Source organism: Acomys russatus, chromosome 8 (genome assembly GCF_903995435.1).
Source record: "Acomys russatus chromosome 8, mAcoRus1.1, whole genome shotgun sequence".
Taxonomy (NCBI): Eukaryota; Metazoa; Chordata; class Mammalia; order Rodentia; family Muridae; genus Acomys; species Acomys russatus.
Genome location: NC_067144.1, coordinates 29,020,854 through 29,034,839, shown reverse-complemented (window position 1 = coordinate 29,034,839; position 13,986 = coordinate 29,020,854). Strand labels below are relative to the sequence as shown.

At 44.4% G+C, this 13,986-nt stretch overlaps 2 protein-coding genes across 2 annotated transcripts in view; both read left to right on the top strand.

The window, feature by feature from the left end:
- Positions 1 to 7,342, top strand: part of Tmprss7 (transmembrane serine protease 7) — a 32,468-nt gene extending 25,126 nt beyond the window's left edge. The window contains exons 13-17 of the mRNA XM_051149993.1: positions 670 to 786; positions 1,605 to 1,776; positions 3,056 to 3,324; positions 5,447 to 5,583; positions 6,966 to 7,342. Of these exons, the coding sequence (XP_051005950.1) occupies positions 670 to 786; positions 1,605 to 1,776; positions 3,056 to 3,324; positions 5,447 to 5,583; positions 6,966 to 7,136 (866 nt within the window). The 3' untranslated portion in view covers positions 7,137 to 7,342. The remainder of the gene's footprint in view (positions 1 to 669; positions 787 to 1,604; positions 1,777 to 3,055; positions 3,325 to 5,446; positions 5,584 to 6,965) is intronic.
- Positions 7,343 to 9,132: 1,790 nt separating this feature from the next.
- C8H3orf52 (chromosome 8 C3orf52 homolog) overlaps positions 9,133 to 13,986 on the top strand; it is a 34,977-nt gene continuing 30,123 nt past the window's right edge. The window contains exon 1 of the mRNA XM_051150348.1: positions 9,133 to 9,650. Coding sequence (XP_051006305.1) covers positions 9,513 to 9,650 — 138 coding nt within the window. The 5' untranslated portion in view covers positions 9,133 to 9,512. The remainder of the gene's footprint in view (positions 9,651 to 13,986) is intronic.

Here is a 13,986-nt window from a genome sequence, read left to right as displayed (position 1 = left end):
TCTTGTTCTGAAAATCCTCCCCATTCTAGAAAACAATGAGATACTTGTTTCCAGTGAGATACGGTAGGTGGGGTGGAATTGGATGTGTGCCTGCGCAAATACTGGCACATTTTTGTGGTTTTTGTGCTAGCTGCAGGTTGGAGGGTGAAGGGTGAGTCATAGAGGAGCCTGCCAGACACTGTGAGGACACCTACTAATACCACTGCAGAAAGTAAACCTCACAGGCTATGAACAAATGCATTGGAATTCACAGCATTTACTCATTATTTTCTCCCTAACCACCAAAAAGGACTGACTGCATGTAGCGTGGCTTTTGATAGCTTCTTTTTTTCCATGGAGAGTAATAGGCAAGAGGCCATGACCCAAGGCCATTGATATGGCCAATTCTCAATATGGCCGACTCTTTTGTGCTGTGTTCCCCATGGCTATGAGGAGAGGGTTACAGTGGATTCTCAGCTGTAAGCCATTTGCCTGCCTTCCAGTGCATCTGCTTAAGTGAAGGAAATCATCCCCGTGGGATGTCTCCACTTTCCTCTGCCAGCTTTTCCCAGAGCAGAAAATAGGGACCCTGCAACCAACACACCATTTGCAGAGTTCTATGTCATTCCCTCAAATCTGCTATTGACCAGAAACAAGAACAAAACAATGCTTCTTTTCTCTCATTTTCAGGCATCCCATGCACCAACCGGACCTTTAAATGTGGCAATGACATTTGCTTCAGGAAACAAAATGCGCAATGTGATGGTATAGTGGATTGTCCAGACGGAAGTGACGAAGAGGGCTGCAGTGCGTACAAATGGCTTCTTCTGACCTGTGTGTTCCCTTCTCCTTGGCCCGCTGTCCATGTTTGTTGCCTCTGAGTGTCATTTCTTAGATGGAGGCTGCTCAGGACCTAGGAAATAATACTTGTTGGTGAACAGGCTCTGACATTGTTCCAAAGAAATAAAAACCCTCGACGTTTGTTCCATCTTTTTTTGTGAGAGTAGGCGTTAACACATAAGATGTTTTCTCATAATCCCAATCAAGAAAGAACTCACCTGTGTATAAAGCAATGCATCCCGGTGGATGACTTTTAGTTATGACTCTCAATAAGAGCAATATCGGGATTCTTTCTGTCATATGATCTCCTTAGTCACGTGGCCTTTCATTAATCAGCCTTATCGATGCCATTTATACTGAAAAGCAACAGCTCTGATGATTATTAGGCTTTTAGCAGAAGTCTACATGTCTTGGACTTACAGATTCTTCCCCAAATACCTTTTCTCAAATAAGCACAACTCCAAAGATATTTTCAGTTCTTTTATATTCAGAATGTACTGTCTCCTTACGGCATACTTAACACCATGGGCTGCTGTTATGTCAGCCCAGCTGTTACTACAGTGCCTCCCTCCCTGGTATGCATCAGTTGTGTAGACTCCAAGTCAGGGCATGCTCTCAGCAGCTATGTTGTGGCGGGTTCCAGACCTATAGATTTCCTCTCTGCTAGATAAGAGAATTCCAGCAGTTGACTTGATGAGTCAGTTCCCAACCCAGCCACAAATGTGATCAAATTTCCAGTTCCTAAAGTTCTGCCTTTAACTCATATGATCTTTCCTCTCCTAAAGGCTGCAGCAGGAGTTCTTCCTTCCTCCATCGCATCGTTGGGGGTTCTGACTCCCAGGAAGGGACCTGGCCATGGCAGGTCAGCCTCCACTTTGTTGGATCAGCCTACTGTGGTGCTTCAGTCATCTCCAGGGAGTGGCTTCTCTCTGCAGCCCATTGTTTTCATGGAAACAGGTAGAACATATATATATATATGAAAGCATCAAGTCTGGATATGCTTTTATTAGGCTGAGGAAATGGAAACTGGCTTTCAAATCATAGAGGCAAACCCAAGTCAGTGTATGGACTGTGGAGAACGGCAGAATTAGAGGATGGTTGGAGAGCAGGTTACTCCATGCTTACTCCCTGCCCATCTCAAGAATGAGGGTTCCAGGATTTGGACACATCTCCACCTCACTCTAGCTCCATGCCAGGTTCCCTGGTGGCACGGTCCACGTGCCTCACAAGCAGGGGTCCCAGGAAGCTAGGACTGGCACCAGATGGGCTCTGTTTGCCTTTGCCAATGGGGTTATTATGGAACAGGTTCTCTTTTAACTACAGATAAAGGCTAAACTTAAAAAAAAAAAAACCTTATTTAAACAATAAACCTGTCTGAGGTGAAACAAAACGTCAACTATCCTAAAATTCTAAATAGAGTTTTGCTGTGAGGTTACACAATTTGAGTTGCTTTTCCTGGAACTTACAGGGTTGATGTTAACTGCTAAAGTGGATTTACCAATAAATTGAATAACTGATCTGAATATAATCTTTGCCTTGGATTCTCTGAGTCTGTGGTACACTCACAAGATGTTCACTCAGCAGGTTAATGTATATTTTCTGAGGACCATGGCCTTATCTTCTTCCAAAGCTTCCATGTTCTCTGCAACCCTATTCTTTCTGGTTGCTATGGTGATTCTGTGGGAGATGAAAACCTTATGTGGGAGCTCCAAGGCCCTCTCTCGTGGATTGGACAAGGCCTGAACAACCACTACATTGATCTGTAAAAATTCTGATAGTTTGCAGAGAAATTGTTCATTAATGGCCTGCTTCCCGCACCTTAATGTCTAATCTGTTGACATTTGCATTTGGTAAAAGGGCCCCAAACAATGCCTTACTGCCCTTGTGTGTCACATTATAACATTAGCTTAAATTAAAAGAGTATAACAAATTAATTGTAGTCACCATATTTTTATCCGGTATGTAGTTCATGAGATATCAGAAAGATTTTAAGGTATTTCCTCAAAATACTGTTGAGAGAATTTCTACAATACAGCTATAACGTGCCACTGTTACAACAGTGCACTCCATTGCCATGTCTCACAAGGAGACAAGGGAAGCTTGTGGTTCCTGCCATGTCGCTGGACACAACCATGGGCTAGGACAGGTCCTCCTTTCCCACTCTCATGGCTCTGTAGCGCACTTGCTTTCAAACGCAAATGATTTATAACTCTGTGCTTCATCCCTTTGCTACCAGGCTGTCTGACCCCACGCCATGGACTGCTCACCTTGGAATGTATGTGCAGGGGAACGCCAAGTTTGTCTCTCCAGTGAGAAGGATCGTGGTCCATGAATACTACAACAGCCAGACCTTTGACTATGACATTGCTTTGCTACAGCTCAGTATAGCCTGGCCTGAAACCCTGAAGCAGCTCATTCAGCCAATATGTATTCCCCCAGCTGGCCAGAAAGTGCGCAGTGGGGAGAAGTGCTGGGTGACCGGCTGGGGGCGGAGGCACGAAGCAGGTGTGTATGAGTGAATGGTCATGTATCTGCCCTACAAAGGAAAGGCATCTGTGCTGATCTAGGTTTGGGCTTTCCAAGTGGTGATTTGCATATGCAGTGTCAGTGAGGAGAAAGTTTAGTGAAGGGGGGGTACTATCATCTGTGCCTTGTGATTTTTTTTACCTGCTCTAAAACAAGCAGGATGCAAGAGAGAGAGAGAGAGAGAGAGAGAGAGAGAGAGAGAGAGAGAGAGAGAGAGAGAGAGAGAGAGAGAGAAATGAGCAAAGCAGGACTGGTCAATGTGGGCTTCCTTCAAAGAAGCTGGGCATCCCACTATAGGAGAAAAAAATCCTTTTTATTTTTAGCAACTCTTGTCATCTAAAGAAGTGATTCATTTTTGAAAAGGAGAGAGTGCACATATGGGCACCCAACTGTGCCAACTCAGACTACTGTCTGGAAGGTTGTGTAAGTGTGCCCCACACCAGGATTATTGGCCAAGGGATGGGCGTGGCTGAAAAACCCAGCCAAGACCCATCTCCTCAGACTGAAAGTTCTGAAGCAGGCATCAAAGCACCATAGAACTAGTCCACAGGGTTGGGGCAGGAGGGGAGGGAGGAGAGATTACTGTTTGCAGTATAGCCAGGAAAGAGACTTTTTTCAGTATGTAAAGGTGGAGCTGTGTACTCAGGAAGCCTCTTTGTCAAGCTTGCCAGAATTTTCCCTGGCCCACAGTTGTACAATGAGGAGGAGACTCGGAAGCCGCCTGAATGCTTCCCCAAGGGTTTGTGTCCATTTGTCCCTCCCGGGATCTTAGATCCCTTTGATGTCCTTTCCGATGTGGCGGCTTCTCAGATTCTCACTGCCCCTTATGGGCATGTGGAAGTATTGGTATTCACCATCAAATGGAGTTTGCTGAGGTCTAAGAGTCCCAAGGAGGGAAGGTAGCTGTTTGCACACATGTAACTGGGCTTATGTGTTATCACGCCTGAAGGTTTCATTATCTTGTTGTCTTAGTTTTGCTTTGCTTTTTTTTTTTAAAGATTTATTTATTTATTATTATGCATACAATGCTCTGGCTGCATGTACACCTGCAAGCCAGAAGAGGGCATCAGATTACATTATAGATGGTTGTGAGCCACTATGTAGTTGTTGGGAATTGAGCTCAGGACCTCTGGAGGACAGCCAGTGCCCTTAACCTCTGAGCCATCTCTCCAGCCCCCTTAGTTTGCTTTTCTATGCTGTGAAAAACACAATGACGAAAGGCAGCTAGGAAAAGAGAGGGTTTATCTCACCATTGCTCACAGTCCATCAGAAGTCAGAGCAAGAACTCAAGGCAGGAACCTGGAGACAGAAACTGAACATAGAGACAATGGAGGGCTGCTGCTTACTGGCCAGGTGCTCAGGCTTTCTCTCAGGACCACCTGTCCAGAGATGATATTACTTACAGCATCTGAACCCCACCCTCCAATCAATCTTCAATTAAGGAAACGCCCCACAGGCTTGCCTACAAGTCAATCTGATGGGGAGCATTTTTTTTCAATTGAGGTTTCCTCTTCACAGATGACTCTGCTTTTGTCAAGGGGACAACAGCTAACCAACACTTTCATCATCTGTCACTACAGGAAGAGGCTACCCAACTCATTGAAGAGATGCTTTCTTGATAAGATTCAGTGTATGGGTTTTTGACTCACTATAGCCAGATAAGTTAGGAAGGAAGTGAAGAAATTGTAGAAAAATAAGTTAGTTTCTATGGCTCCTTATAGATCCTCATAACAGTTATGAGTCTCCTTGTAGGAGCCCTTCTGAAGTATTAACAGTGGTACCAACAGTTGCTGACTCACAGGCCCCACAGGACAAGTGACACAGGTGTGAAAGTACAGTGGCACAGTGGCTCAGTGGATAAGGTGATGAAGTCAGACCATTGATTGTGTCCTGTGGTTTCTTGCTGGTTGTGTGCCATTGGGTAAGGCTTTGATCTTGTAAGTCTTCGTTTCATTGGAAGTAAAATGGGGCTAATAGAATTCATCTCGGAGAATTGCTCTGAGGCTGAAAGGAGATAATCCAAGCCGATTGCTCAAGTGAAACCTGGAAGGAATGTAGTCCTTCCCATCACCAGGGCATCTACCCCCAACGTGTCTTGCAGATAGCAAAGGCTCCCCCGCTTTGCAGCAAGCAGAGGTAGAACTCATAGATCAAACCGTCTGTGTTTCCACCTACGGCATCATCACTTCTCGGATGCTCTGTGCAGGGGTTATGACTGGCAAGAGCGATGCCTGCAAAGTAAGTCTTTCCTCCTTTCCCTCACGCTGTGCCTCCCATACATGCTTTCACATTTCATCTACACAATACTGAGGCTATCTAGGGGAGGCCTACTCTTTCCTTTATCTGGGTTGCCCAGATACTACTTATGGTTTAGTTGACTAAGTTCTCAAGGGAACATTGAGAAAGGGTTTTAAAGAGCACCTAGCCATACATAGACACATACAGCATTGTTACCTGTTCCCTTAGCACTAAACTATAGGGTTCATGTACCAGCTAATCTGATGCGTAGCCTGAGGGAAGGAAACAGATGGAGCACACTCTTGTAGGCCCCATGTTGCCCCGGGAGAGGTAGGGGTAGTTGTAGTTAACATTCTGGGGGACATTACTCCATTCCTTTCATTCCACTCTGTGGACATCCCTCTACGATCTACAAAGAGCAAAAGGATGATTCAGAGTATAAAGGGGGAAGTTGGGGCCTTTCCCTCGTCTTGCCAACTTTAGCTGCAATGCCAACACTTTATCTCATAATGATGCTTCCTATCTTTTGAGCTCTTAGTTGGTAGCAAGTACTAGGCAAGATCCGTATATAGATTCATTCACATCATCATTTTATCCTCATTCTATAGAAGGTAAATAGATCCCCCCCCCCCCCGCTGACACCCAAAGTTACATAGCCGGTAGGTGTGATGGGAGCCCTTTCCTTTCTTACACTGAAATTAATGTATTGCACATGCTTACTGCAGCCGACCTAGCTGTGTTCTACACAAACACCAAGGTTTGGAGATGAAGTGAGACTCACAGAGCTAGTTCAACATCAATCGTAAAGACCCAGTTTCCCTATTTGTCAGAGTTTGTCTAATGAGATGTGAAGCTGCTGACCTGAGATACAGGGGCATTTCTGCAGCAATCCTCAGTTTCACCTCTAAGCTGTAACTTTATCCATCCTTCAAACCACGCACACAAAGCCCAGATATTCTACTTTAAGAGTCATGCTGTAGGACTTGTTTAAGCCTTAAAGTATTGCAGCATTTGCTCTGTGGAGCTGAGATGTCAAAATTCTCAGATGAAAACAGTTGGCAGCCAGTGGCTCGTAGGGTTGTTTCAGTGCACCTGGCTGTCTGGTTGCTATGGTGATGAAATGACCTCAGGAAGTGCGGGGCATAGAGCTAACACTAACTAGACATTAGTTCCTACTATTACTGCTACTTTCATCACTACTACAAATATTAGTACTTGACTCTTGGGGGGAATTTGTGAGGATTGATTTCTCCTGTATAGCGATTAGACAAGCAAAACCGTGTCAGAATGAGACTTTTAAACACAATCTATTAGACACACAAGTGATGGGCTTGGTGCTCATGAGGCAGATGTCATCATGTTTATGTTATCTTTCTGTGTAGGGAGATTCAGGTGGACCTTTGTCATGTAGAAGAAAGAGTGATGGAAAATGGATTCTGACTGGCATTGTCAGCTGGGGACATGGGTGTGGAAGACCGAACTTTCCTGGTGTTTACACAAGGGTGTCAAGCTTTGTTCCCTGGATTCATAAGTATGTCCCTTCTCTTTTGTAACCGTACCAGTTGGTTTTTTAACTGTGACTTACATGATAGATTCTTGAAAAAGAATGTAAATATTATTAATAAAATTAATCATTTTTTCAACTGAAAATGTCAGATTGAGCGCATCTAATATTCATTGCAAGGAAGGGAAATTAATATGTATTCTGATTCCCCAAGGATATAATGATGTTCATCCTAAGGTATCAAAATGTCATTAACTCACGGATGGAAGAAAACTAAAGTAATGTCACAAACCAAGTCTAAAATAAAGTGAGAACTGAGACAGACGGGGTCCTTCCTATGTGTTCCCATACAACCAGAGATGCTCACAAGGATTGAAAACCAACATGGCACACAGGTAAGAACTTCCAGGGAAGCCACATCTGACTGTGAGCAGTCTCACAGAACTCAGCACACAAAACAAAGGTGCCTCACCAATGGAAATAAAGCAAAGCTCAGTAATTGGTGGAGGAGGTAGTGACAGTGCTGCTTCCCAGTCCACGTTGTTCTGCTCACATCATGATGGACAGGATCCATCTCTGCAGCATCATACTGTATAGAGAGAAATCGGTCCATCTGAGGGTTTGCGGTCTTCATTAAAAAGGTAGAAAGTATCGTGGTAAGAGCCGGACTGAAGCACGCCTGTAAGGGCATCTGCCTTGCTAAAGGTGGGCAGCAGTGAAAGGCCAGCGGCATTTTTGGTGAGTGTTTTGCAAGTCAGATTTCTCAAGTCTGTTATCTCCTGGCTTTTGGTTGTTTTTGTAAAATTTAGATTGCCGAGCTTTTCTTTTGTTTTCCAACCCTTGTAATGCTTTGACTAGCTGTAAGTCTTCAGTACCTGCTCAAAACATTTCAGTTCTTGATTTATCTTAATTTAAAGAGTGTCTCACTCCATATTAGAATAATATTTTCATTGCCAGGGGCCAGAGTTTACCATATCACCAAACAGGTAAAATGGAAGAAAAAAAATATTATTTATGTTCTCTGGGGCAAAGTCAAAGGAGAAATAAGAATACTATTATTAAACAGGGCTCAAAATGCTGCATAGAACTGCAGAGAAAATTCAAAAGAAAAAGAAGGCACAGGAAGTATTATTTTCCAAATTAGTAAAAATGATTGAAAAAGTATGCCTATCCCGATGTAATGAATATTTCCAGTTTACAGAGCATAAGTTGATTTCCTAAAACCCTTTCCTTGGGACTAAGACTAAACATCACAATAACAGCATCAGCATCTCTCTGGTGGCTGGTGATGTAACCAGGGGTAGGACCATTTGATGGGGCTGGACCCCTAGCACTGCAAAGAAAAGATACATTTCTAAATAGGTTCCCAATATTTCTAGCGTCCTCTAACCGATCTTAACGTCTGTCTATGTAGCAGGGAAGGGAAGGAGGGAGTACATGGTCCTGATCAGAAAGCTGAAAGGAAAGATCTTGGGACCAACACCCAACACACACTTTGCTTTGCAAACACCATTCCTGGCTCACTAAGCCAGTTCTGAGCTATGCGTGAGGTGTGGAGGGCACTGCTATGAGTACTGACACACGTGTGCTTTTTCCTCAGGTGGGGGGTTTATGGCCCTCCTCTCAAAGATAAACAATAATCAGTAAATCAGTAACGTTTATGAGTTCTTGCTTCTGCCAGCCACTGTCTTCTGTCCTGAGAAACACACTGCTTGTGGGGAACGCACATCCTGCTGATAAATAGACTGTCCTTACTACTATCAGCGACACCGGTACTGCCCCTAAGCCTGAATCAGCTCGGAAGGGAAATTATGTGGCCGTGTATTATTCATCTTCGTGTGCTCAGAATCCAACACGCTGCCTGACACACAGAAGATGATTCATAGCTGTTGTTGATTCAGTAGATGAACCCTCGCTACACAGTAAGGACTGGAGTAAATTTCAACATCACACCGGGCAGCCCAGGTAGAAGGCAAAGTTCTAGGGACCTAACCCTCACAATCCACCCCCCCCCCCACCCCCGCCAAAAGCAGCCTAACCCTTCCGTGCAAGCCACAGTCCAGCTTTCAATCAAGCCTTCTGAGCCGATCTGCGGTCTGCGTCCACAGAGAAAGGCTTTGCAGGCAGCACCCTGAACAAACCAGAAAAACAGCTCTCCTCTGCTCTGGAGCCCAAGGCAGCGGTGTCCCACCCGCATCTATCTTTCTCCAACAAGGTCAGCTAAGCCAGGCCAGAGAGCCTCCACTCTCTGGCCCCTCCCCTCCAGGCAGGGCCACCACAGGTCTATCAGGAACCGCCTGAGGTGTCTACCTGCCTGTGCCTGGTGGGTGGAGTGTGAAGCGAGGAAGTCTCCCTGTCCTGGACTCTGCACCCTTAGGTGCTTGGGTCCTTTTTCTCTGAGGAGCCTTCCGTCTTCTGCGCTGCCATGGAAGGGTCCAGATCCCTCTCATCCCGGGAAGATATAGAGCTCTCCATGCTGGAGGGGCAGGCAGAAGAGCGCGCACCTCTCAACAGCCTCCAGATCCAGCCTTGCTCCGCAGCCGAGGACCCTAGCCCAGCCCAGGTAAGGACTTGGGGCTCTGGCATGTGACAGTAGGAAAGGGACATGACAGGTCGCCAGGGCACCCTTCCAGAGAGGGGAGGCTAAAGAAAGCAAGAACTTTTGAGATTCTTTAAGCCAGACTCCTCAGTGCCTCCGACCTCACCTAGAGACTCTTCAGGAATCCTGGAGTGGGGCGTGGCTGCTCCTTTCAAAGGAGAGAGCCGCCTTGGAGGTAGAGGTAGTGTTTGAAAGTTATATAACTTTTAATTTTTTTCCTTTCTTTCTCAGGTAAAAGGAGGGTGATGGGTTGAATCATCTTCTCCCTCCCTCCCTCCCTCCCTATTTCCCTTTCCCCCCTCTCCCCTTTTGTATCTCAGCACCCCACCACCACCTCTGGGAACTTAAAGTCCACCGCCTCCTACTTCTACCCAGCTCTATGCCCTCTGCGCTCTCCCCACCTTCAAACACATTTCTATTTTCTTCTACTTTGGTCATTGCTTCCTGCGGAAGAGAGATTGGGACACACACACACACACACACACACACACACACACACACACACACACACGGAGGAAAGAGCTGCCCAGGCCAGACTGAGAGGTGGCACCACGAACTTGCCTCTCAGTAGAAGGGAAATAAGGTCAAAGTTCTAGCTTAGAGCTAGCCTCACTGTCTTTTCATCTCTGAGGAAGTCCTTGTGGGTGTGTGGGTTGAACTCTTTTCTGATGTCATGGCTGAGCATTAGCCACAGATAAATACTTGTAAAACATCGGAGAGTATGAAGAATTCTGACCAACCTGTCTTCTGATTAACCCTAAATGTTAGCTTGGGTTTTACTGGGTGCACTCAATACTCTGGATGTATCGTTTTAGCCTGATTTTTTTCTCACCTTACTCCATTTCCGTCTTGGTTGGACTCAGCTTGGCTGATTTTAGCAGGAAAATCCATAGCTTGAAAACATTACTCTTGGTCCATAATGATTCTTGGAAATACTATGTGGCAATGTCTTATTTCATAAGCACCTTTGAGACTAATTTGGCACTTGTGTTTGCATGAAATAAGACCACTGGTGCGAGTAGCCATGCCAGAGGCATTCTGTGTGATTCTCCAGGGCAGAGTATGGGCGTGGGAATTAGAAATACTTGCCCAGCATATCCCCAAAGATTTAGGCACTCTTCAGGAAAGAAAAACTGTATGGGCTCAGGCAAGGCTGTGAAATGATGTTAATATCATCTGCTCCATTGAGGCTCTGGGAGGCCTGAGCTGCCTGCAGACCACACTTGAGAAACTCTCAATCTATGCTGGGTGCCAGAATTTTATAACTGCTTAGCACCTGCCTTGTAAAGATTATGCTTTCACATCTGGGTGACTTCCTTGTTAGTCAGATGTATACAGCCACACCAGACTTCCTTGTAATTTAGCTTTGTAGGTCACTAAATAGGAAAGTTTTAGTGACTGGTACAATAGAGTGAGGGTGAAGAGCTCCATGAAGACCTGAGGGTCTTCCAGAAATACTTGAACAGTGACATTTTAGTAAGGAGAGAGAGAGAGAGAGAGGACAAAAACCCTCCCCTAATGTGTTAATCACCCTATGATTCTATAGAATAGGCTGAACTGCATTTCAACATGAAAGGTCAATTAATGGGGTTCAGTACGGACTGGCTAGCACAAGCAGGTGATTTTGATGTTTAAGCAGGTTGTGCCAAGGACTTAAGTTGCGTGATAATAGTTCTGACTTTGACCCTTATTTAAATCCTTATACTTTGCAAACCATATGTCGCATACCTTTTGCACTAATGTGCCACAGGGTAACACAGAAATGCAGCTAATTATTATCAGCTTAGAAGGAGCTGTCCTAGTTAGCATGAACTGTCAATCTGAGACAGACTAAAATCACCTGACAAGAGTTTCAGTTGAGTAACTGTACCTGGTTTGTCTGTGGCTATGTTTGTGAGGGACTGTCTCATTGTCAATTGATATGGGCGGATTCCATATCACCATTCCTTGGGGGTTAGTCCTTGGTTATAAGAAAACTGGTTAAGTATGAGCCAGTGGAGAAGCCAGTCAGCAGCATTCCTCCCTGAATCCTGCGTCAGGTTTCTGCTCTGAGCACCTGCCCTGATTTCCTTCAATGATAGCCTGTGGCCTAGAAGTGAAAGCCAAATAGCCCTTCCCGTCTTCCCTTATTTGCTGTTGTTAAGAGTGTCATATCACAGTGACAGAAATGAAACTAGGACAGGAGGGTACTACCTTTTTGGTTTGACAGATGAAAGAACTGAGTGAAGAGACTTAGGCTTAACGATAGAACCAAAGGGCTCAGGCTCACTCAGTGGGGCCCCCTAAAGTTTGGATTCAGATCTTCAAGGTTTCAGGTCTACATTGTTAATGATTTTAAAGAAAATATATTTATTCCTTCTCTCTCTCTCTGTCTCTCTCTGTCTCTGTCTCTCTCCGTGTGTGTGTGTGTGTGTGTGTGTGTGTGTGTGTGTATGTGTGTGTGTGTGTCTACACGTGCTGTGATGCACACATGGAGATCAGAGGACGACTTGCTGGAGTAATGTTTTTTCTTCTACCATGTATGTGCCAGGGTGTCACAAGCTTGCCTGCAGGGCCTTTACCTGCTGACCTGTGTTATTAGATCAATTAATAATTCATCTTGTCATGTATAGGTAAATACATATGATTCAATTTATATAATTTCATTTATAGTTGCCTCAATTAAATATTATATATTTCTGATAAATATATACAGGTAATATAAGCGAGGCCCAGAGTGACAGATGTGGCTGACGAAAGAGTTGCAGATGGGTGGGTGAATGGGTGATGGGCAGGGAATGGTACTGAGATTATAAGCATCCTATTAGTGTAGGTGTCTTCCTGTTTGGAAGCGTTAGGCTAGGAAAGTATATGAAGAATTTTTTTCCCTTTCTTAATCTGGATTTGGAATGTAGACAAAAAAGGAATGTAAGCCATTGAACTTCCCTTTGCCTACTGTTAGCACAGGTTAATACCCTTGGGCTAAAAATTACAAAAGAAATTGTAGGTGATAGGAAGAGCCTGGATATCTTTTATGGCTCAGCACAGGGGCCTTGACTCAGCAACCCAAAGACATCTTAAATGATGATATCATCACTGTATTGATAATTAATCAGTAAATTGACTGTTCTGTGGTAACCAAGGTTTATGTGAGCTACCAAATTAGCCCTACTGCTATGCATTGTTCAATCTAGTGCAAGAATCAACTTGTTCTTTTGTGTTTGGATAAAAGGTGTGGATCAAATGCCACGGTGAAAATATACAAGCGTAGGTTTTCCTGTGCACTGACAGGCTTACCTCTAGTTTTTATAAGAACTCATCCTCATTGAGCCAAGAAGACAAGCTATTTGGACTAGAAATAGGTAGTTCTGCCAACATGTCCAGATCCTGTATTAATATCATGTATTTTAGTCATTTACCTGGAGAGGTGGTGAATCTCTTGAAGTGTTCAGGGGAAAGCCCTAAACATTTCACAACCATCTAATGCAATCCCAGAATGTAAAGTGATGTTTGCAAGCACAGTATGGAAGGCACCTTGTGAAAGAACCTACCTGGGGCCTCTCAACAGATCACTGGTGCACACCAAATTAAATCTAACCAGCCTTAACAGCAAACAAACCCTTAGGAGTTGGACCTGAGCAATCACCCAGGGCTCATGTATTGAAGGTTTGGTTTCCAAATGCAACATGTACAATGTATATGTTGGAAGGTAATTAGATCCTTAGGGCTTTGACTTCACTTATGAGCCTATCTATTCCTAGATTCGTAATTTGATAGCATGATTGGAAAATGCTGAGTGCTTTAGGAGGTAGGCTTACTTGGAAAAAGTGTCCTCTGGAGTATGTCCTGGAAGGGTGGCTTTTGTGGCCAACTCCTTCAACACTTTCTGTCTTTGCTTTCTGATTGCTATAAGGTAAATGACCTCACATTCCTGCTCTTGAGATGTTTAGCCGTGGAGTTGGCTGACTATAGACCCAAACCACAAAAACCAAAAATAAAACCATAGCCCAGATAAATCTCTGAGTCGATTTTCTCAGGTATTTTGTTATAGCAAGAAAAAACAAACAAACAAACAAACAAAAACAAAACAAAAAACTAACCCATTTTGAGCCGGGCGTGGTGGTGCACACCTTTAATCCCAGCACTCGGGAGGCAGAGGCAGGCAGATCGCTGTGAGTTCGAGGCCAGCCTGGTCTACAAAGTGAGTCCAGGATGGCCAAGGCTACACAGAGAAACCCTGTCTCGAAAAACAAAACAAAAAACAAAAACAAAAACAAAAACAACAACAACAACAAAAAAACTAACCCATTTTGCAGCAGGC